This window comes from Populus euphratica, unplaced genomic scaffold (genome assembly GCF_000495115.2).
Source record: "Populus euphratica unplaced genomic scaffold, PopEup_1.0 scaffold3312.1, whole genome shotgun sequence".
In the NCBI taxonomy this organism is placed as follows: domain Eukaryota; kingdom Viridiplantae; phylum Streptophyta; class Magnoliopsida; order Malpighiales; family Salicaceae; genus Populus; species Populus euphratica.
Window position 1 is genome coordinate 1,042 of NW_011503082.1, and position 7,520 is coordinate 8,561.

Consider the following 7,520-nt stretch of genomic DNA (forward strand, 5'->3'; position numbering starts at 1 on the left):
CAACGGTCTCTATATATTGAATCATTTGCCTCCTGCGTCACTTTCCAAAAAAAAAAAAACTAGTAGGAAATTCTTAATTTTGACAAGGTTCTTTCTTGTAATTGAGTAAATACTATATATATATATATATATATATATATGCATTTTGATTGTTTTTGCTGTTATAGTTTAAAAATATAAATTTAAAATAAATTTTATAAAAGAATTTTTAATATAATTTATATAAAAAAATGATATATTGATTAACCAACTACTGTTATTATTGAAATACAAAGCAATAGCTCATTACACAAATAAATAAAATCCAAGTGGTGTTTATAACTTATAACTGAAGTTGCCTTTTCATTTATTGTGCCCCTTTCAAATGAATTTGTCATTTTGTGAAATGTTCAAGTCGAAACTTTGAAAGAAGTGCGAGGGCAACCAATCCCTGCCTTCTTTTATACTTTGAAAGAAGTTCAATGAAACAGGATTGACCTTGCCCTGTTCTCAAGGGCACTTGACCAAGTCTGACTTCGCAGAATTCTTTACGTACTGTTTTATTACACAGAAAAGCAACAATTAACAATTCAACTGGCTTAGTTCTATAGGGATTGATATATTCCATGGAGGAATGAGGTAGTCTCTCATTGTCCGCAAGAAAATTGAAGCAAAATCAACCTCCTATAAAATATTAAGGAACATTAAGTTTTTTAATCAAACTGACAGCTTGCGTCCACCTCTGTTCCGTTCCTCTTGCGTTGAGGCAAGACATGTGAATTTGTCACCGTCCAAAAATAAGACGTCACGAAAAGTAGGTCACACTTGAGTACAGATGTAATGATCACATGAATACTTGCGTTTTTTGGATCTAGGTAGAGTCCTATAAATGTTTGCGAAAAATGATTGCCTTCAACAAAAGAGTGACAAACAGCTCTGATTACACATGGATAAATATAGAGCTGCACCTAAAATTCAAAATCATGGCAAAAGCAAGCACTCAATAGCCTTTATCTAGAATTATGTTACTTCCTTCAACACTTCATCAATATGTTTAGAAAGGGAAAATCTCGAGATAAATTAGAAAAGCAAAAGAGCAAGAGAGTGAGTATATCACTCTTACAAGTATATTGAACTTCCTGAAAGGGAAAACGGAGTATGCAAGACCTTTTTTTTTCCATGTCAAAAGTATATAACCATCAGAATACATGACTGAGGAGCTAATAAACCTGCTTAGGATAAATTATTCCCTATTTCTTCTATTGCATTTCCCTCCCTACAAACATCCCATAAAACCCGCTGTACAACAAACAACGCACAAGGAAAAACCCAGAGAAAATTGAAACCAAAAAAGAAGACATGGGAGAAACGAAAATCTTGAGTGTCCACTGAAAACTAGTCACAGCAAATGGGGCAGCGTATTAGTCCATTCTCATTGCAATCAGGGCAACGCTGAAACCCATATTCACCAGTCTCTTCTCCTTCCAACTCTTTCTGCTCTTCGTCATCACCTTCATAATATATCTTACAACTCCCTGAACATGTCTTACAAGGCACAAACCTGATATCCCCACAAGCTTCACAAGCCTCTCCAACTCCACCTCCACCACCATCACCCAACATTTCACATCCTTCAACCAGTTTCTCTAATTGTCCTTCCTCGTGCATTCGCCGAATTTCCTCTACTCCACCAACGTATTTTCTCCCAATAAACACTCTTGGTAACCCTTCCCCACTAAACCCTTCTCCCATTAGCTCTCTCAACTCCTCCTTGAACCCTGAATCCATTGATACATCTCGTTCATCAACGCGAACTCCTAAGCTTTCTAATATCAACCTCACAAGGCAACAAGCCTCGTATGTTTTGCGCACCCCTCGCAAGCTTGTAAAATAAACAACTAACCTATCCTTACTGCGCTCACAATCTTTTGCAACAAAATTTACCTTTAGAACATCATTCACAAGCAATGACGTATCATCATTTGCAAAATGAGGCCGTTCCTCGCTATCTATTGGCTTAATGTAAAATGAATGTGTAGGAGAGAGCTCTTCCAATGATTTTTTAAACGTAGAGATGACTTCAGAATCGAATTCCGGACACTTGGAATTAGCATCCTCATCTGCAACTTGAAGCCACCCAGGCGTGTTATTATCAGGAGACAATGTGCCATTCGGCTGCAAGTTCATTTTGGGACTATCAGGTATTCGTCTTGGATCACGAGAAACATCGAAAGAGAAACTGCGAAACTGCTGAGACAAATGAGGAGTCATCATATCTTCAAGCCCTGCCATCAATTCCCAAGTATTGATAGTTTCTGGCTCTCCAGGTGATGTCATAATTGGAGTCCTTGGAACAACTTTTGGGATTTTTTCTTGGATCATACTAGACCAAGTCTTGGCCTCAATTAGTCCCATCGAAAACTCCTCCTTGCCATTCAATTCTTTACGAACCTTCACAAACCCATTTGATCCATCAAAATCACCAACATTCTTCCTTCGATCATCGCCTTTCACAGCAACATCAACAGTCCCATTCTGATTCTGATTCGCAGAATCAAGCGCGAGTGTACCTAATGTGGTGGAGGTGAGTGCCACCACGTGGTAGCTATCGCCTTTTTGTTGTGGTGGATGAACAACATGCATTGAATAGCTTCGAGGCACCGGTGAATACGGTGTCTGGCAATGCTTGCATCGCTTTTGTTTAGAACTTGCGCAACCCATTCCTTCTTTTCACAATTCAAATCAATTGAATTTCAAAAGAAGCAAAAGTCAAAAAAAAAAAAAATGACAAGTGAACTAGTAAAACAAACACCCCCCTGTCTGGAGGATGAGTTGAATATGAAGGTCTATTTGGTAGAGATTCTGGTGATAAAATAAAAAAAAAATTAAAAGAAAAGAAAAGGATGATTATATAGAGATTAAACGATTAAGAAATTGCAGTTGAAGAGAGAATCAGAAAGGAAGCTTCTTTTCAGTTTTTAGTTTGTGAAAGAGGAGAAGAAGAATAGTAATAGTAATAATAGATCATCACCTGCATTTATCTATGTCATAAATAAGGAAAAACTGCAAAAGAAAAGCTTCATCAAAACACGTTAAACAACATGAAAAACATCAAGAAACTTCCTAGATTGGGGTTTATTAATTGATGATTAAGAAAACAAACCCAGGTTTAATCAAAGAAAGACTTGTAAGGATGGAAATTAAGGTATGATCCCCTTAATAAAACCAAAAGTTTGGAACGTTGAAGGAATGATAGAGATTGGAAAAGGAATTTAATTATGTTACGGAGAAAGAAGGTAGATTTAACAGGGGAAGGAGATCTTTTTTTGGATTTAGAGATCTAGGGGTTTCCAAAAATGAATGAAATGATTGGATAGAAAAAAAGAATGGGAAATCATGGATGGAACTATGGAAAGGAAAGGAAGAACGAAAGAAGAAATTTGAATTCTTCAAAGTCAAAATAGAAAGGCTCATAGCTTTATTCTTTTCAACAATTTTTCTCTTTCTAGAATTTAAAAGGGTACGGTATGATAGGAAAGTGAAGGAGTTGGTTTTGAAGGTTTCTAGTTTTTGTTTGTTTGTTGTGTAGGAGAGCAAGGGGAAGAGGGAGAGTGTGAAATGAGGAAATTTGGGATTGTACTAAGAAAGAAATCGCCAAACGCGGGAATTATTGCTTGAATGTCTCTCGTCACCCCACAAAATATACAGAGTGAAAGAAGCTTGTGTTGACATCATAAAATTTTGCGGATGTTTTCTGCTGAGGAGAAAGATAGAAAATGGAATGGAAGCCTCTTTGTAAAGGTTGTTGAGGCCAATGCCAGTTTCTCATTGGATCGTGTGATAATGAAGGGGCAAATGTGATTGTGCGGCTACCTGCCAGTAAGATAGCTAGGGATTTTTCATTTTGGCTTTGCAATATTCTGCTATGGGTGATCAAGGTGTGGTTGGCATTGTATTTTGAAAAATTTTGATTTTTTGATATTTTTATTTACTTTAAATTAATATTTTTTTGATATTTTTATATTATTTTAATGTATTAATATCAAAAAATTATTATTTTAATATATTTTAAAATAATAAAAAACTTTAAATATGTTATATTTTGATTTATGCTTGAAGCAATTACAATTTATTAAATGGAAAAACCATTATGCCAACACAGTTTTTGTAGCCTAGATTATTAAAGGTTCTTTTAAAAGAAGAATGAAAGAAAAAAGAGTTATTTCTAATATTAAAGAAATCTTTCCTTTTTTTTTTTCTTTATCAGCAATGAGATTACAATGAAGGTGAGATTTGAACTAAAGAGATCTAGCAAGCGAAACTAAAGTAGATATGCAAAGCGAAAAAATAGCACGTCAAATTAGAGACCGAGAGCCAACAATAAACACTAAAAGGCTATTGACAGTATCAAAATATTAATGTTTTTTTTCAAATATAGGAGTATCGAAGTAATAAATAATCTAATAAGAACAAGGTCAAACCATAGAGAGGTTAACTATATAAATTATAAACAACAACAACAATAACAATAATAAGAAAAAGAAGAAGAAGAAGAAGTTAAAGAGGATTTTAAAATTGTAAGATTAATGTGAGGACTAAACAATGATAAAAACAAATGTCAAGGTTAAAGGATCCATTAATGATATTTCAAACAAGTATAGTATAAACTCTTTTTATTACTCAATTGAAAACTACACATAAAAAAGTTTTAATCGGTTTATAAATTGTTAATATGATTATATTAGTTATCTTATTCGAATAATGCTAATACTTGTAAATGTTGTCAGGTATTCATGATTATAAATTATGTTAATAACAAATCAAGTTCCTTTCATAACCCAAGTGTAAGTTATACCATATGGTTGGGCTATGAAAGTACCAAGATTTGTTATACCAAGTATTATAAAATACAAATTTAGATAAACCATTTAACAGACAAAGTATTAAAAGTGAACAAAATAACAAATACAAAACATGTTAGTATCAAGCATTAAAGTCCATGTTAAGTTTATACTATACTTATTCTTACACCATTAGTGTAACATTTTTACCTTGACATAATAAACATAATTAAATATAATGAAAGGGGGAAACATAAATAAACAAAATAAGAACATAAATAACATATAAATTAATTACAGGAAAGGAAATGAAAAGTATAAATAAGAGATTAATGAAAGCAAAACTTAAGTATTACAAAAATATAAATATATAGAGGAATAACATAATCTTGATCTGAAAACTAAGATAACTAAATGCATGGAAAATGCCTCTTTTTATAAGCAAAAATTTGGAACTATTGATTTGTTGACTAGTTGTTGAGTGGGTGGCCACATCTTAACTTAGTGGCAATCCTTATCTTCTTGTCTAAACAAAATATCATTGCTAATATCAGAATTTGAACAAATTATCCTCATGAAAGTACTAAGAAATTGTCTCAACTTTCTAAAAAAAATAAGGTTATTTGGATTTCTAGAACTCGAGATATGGGCAAAACACTGAACAGTGTCTGGGTTATAGAAAAAATTCCAACTTCTTCATTGTTACTACAATTTGAACTTCAAAACAGCCTTTTTGAATCTTGTATTCCCGTGAAAGTTCTAGGCCTATGTATTAGCTTTCCATCAATATAGAGCAAACCTAAATCCAAATTCTACAACTCTAGATATAACCTAATGGTTGAACAATGTTTCAATTTGGACTGAACAAGCATCTCTTTTCTAAGCTTAGCCTTCTCTTTGTCTTCTTAATTTTAGTAGTTAAACTCATCAATCAATCCTTTTATTTATGTGATAGGCCTGCATTTAAGATGAACATTTATAATAAATTAAAAGTATCTTATATTATTAGACATGTTATTATAACACGTGCTCTAGTTAAGGACTTATTAATACTTTAAATACAAAATAAAAATATAAAACATTGATAAAAATACACTTTTAAGTACTAGTCAACTATAAAAGTACTAATCAACTATAAAAATGTGAAAACAGGGTAAAATAATCTAATTTCATTAGAATATCTTGCCTAAGATTTGATTAATATTGTAAAAATGATAATAAAAACTAATTAACAAAAAATCTACACAAGCATGCCTCTAACAAACTATAGTTATCCTACTAGATAGATGATTTATATTACGCTATGAGTCATATTAAATTTTTTCTGGCATAAAAAAATTATGCTCAGAAGATTATTAATTTAGGATCTAGGTCATTGATTCAAATAGGTTTAAGTTAATTTCATAACGTGATTATATATAAAAAAAACCAACTACAATAATAAACAAAAAAAAAGACAATGACTAATTGAAAAAATAAATGTCTGTCAATATTATAAAAAATAGCCTTTAAATATTCTTAAACTGTCTCAATGATCTTATTTTATAACAAAGCAAAAATTGAATAAAAATGTGATAAAATTGTAAAGAGAAAGAAAAAATATGAAGCTTAATTACCAGTGAATTAAACACTAAATTTTTTTTGAAAAAAATTAATTTTAAAAAGAACAAAAAAAATCCTAACTTTAGTCAGCAAAATTCCCTATCATCCAAAATTAAAAAAACAAAATAAATAATAAAAAAATATATACCAAATCTAGTATAAAAAACTAATTAGGTAGCCTGCATTATGTTGTGGGTCAACTTTTTTTCATAAAAATATCACAAAAATTTTAGACCCAAAAGTATTGGGTCTATCTGCAAAGAGAAATCCAAAAGCATAGAGCTTGACATTGCAGCTTGACCTAAGGTTTTTGAACTTGTAATTGCAGTATAACCCAACACTTTTGCACCTAGTGTTCTAGCCACAACTAACAACAATATTTATAATATTAATAATAATATATAACTTGTATGGCTCAAGCTCATATATTTTTTAATTTCTTTAAAAAAAATTATGATTTTTTTATAGTAATAATATTTAAATTTTTTTTATTAATAATGATGATAACGATGATGATTTTTAATTCTACTCTTTAAATTAAATTTATGGTTGTTAAAATATTAATAATATATTTTTAAAATTTATTAATTATTATATTAATATTTTTAATTATAATAAAAATAATAATATTTATAATACAAATAATAATATTTTTAAGATTAATATTATTATTAAACTTGTCTGACTTAAATTTAAGTGGGTTTGGTTGTAACACCAGGTCCAAGAGCTTTGTGCCTGACACGACTAAAAGATTGATGTCTTCTCTCAAGTGGAGGAGCGTCGAAGTAATAAATAACCTGGCAAGACTAGGGTCGAATCATAGGGAGGTTAATTGTACAAATTATAAACGACAATTATAAACAACAACAATAGTAATTACAACAACAACAATACTAGTAGTAGTAGTAGTAGTAGTAGTAGTAATAAAAAAAGAGATGGAGAAGAAGAAAAAGAAGATGAGAACTTTGAGATGAAATATCAATGTAAGGATTAAACAATGATAATAACAAATGTCAAGATTACAGGATCCACTAATGGTATGTCAAACAAGTATAGTATAAACTCTTATTATTTAATTGGAAACCACACACAAAGGAG

At 31.0% G+C, this 7,520-nt stretch overlaps 1 protein-coding gene across 1 annotated transcript; it reads right to left on the reverse strand.

Moving 5' to 3' along the window:
- Window positions 1-1,078: 1,078 nt before the first annotated feature.
- On the reverse strand, window positions 1,079-3,258 carry LOC105119634 (uncharacterized protein At5g39865-like). Its single transcript, XM_011017800.1, has 2 exons — window positions 2,059-3,258; window positions 1,079-2,028 (listed from the first exon to the last, which is right to left on the reverse strand). The coding sequence occupies exons 1-2, from the start codon at window positions 2,698-2,700 to the stop codon at window positions 1,375-1,377; spliced, it is 1,296 nt and encodes a 431-aa protein (XP_011016102.1). The 5' UTR covers window positions 2,701-3,258; the 3' UTR covers window positions 1,079-1,374.
- Between the last annotated feature and the right edge of the window lie 4,262 nt (window positions 3,259-7,520).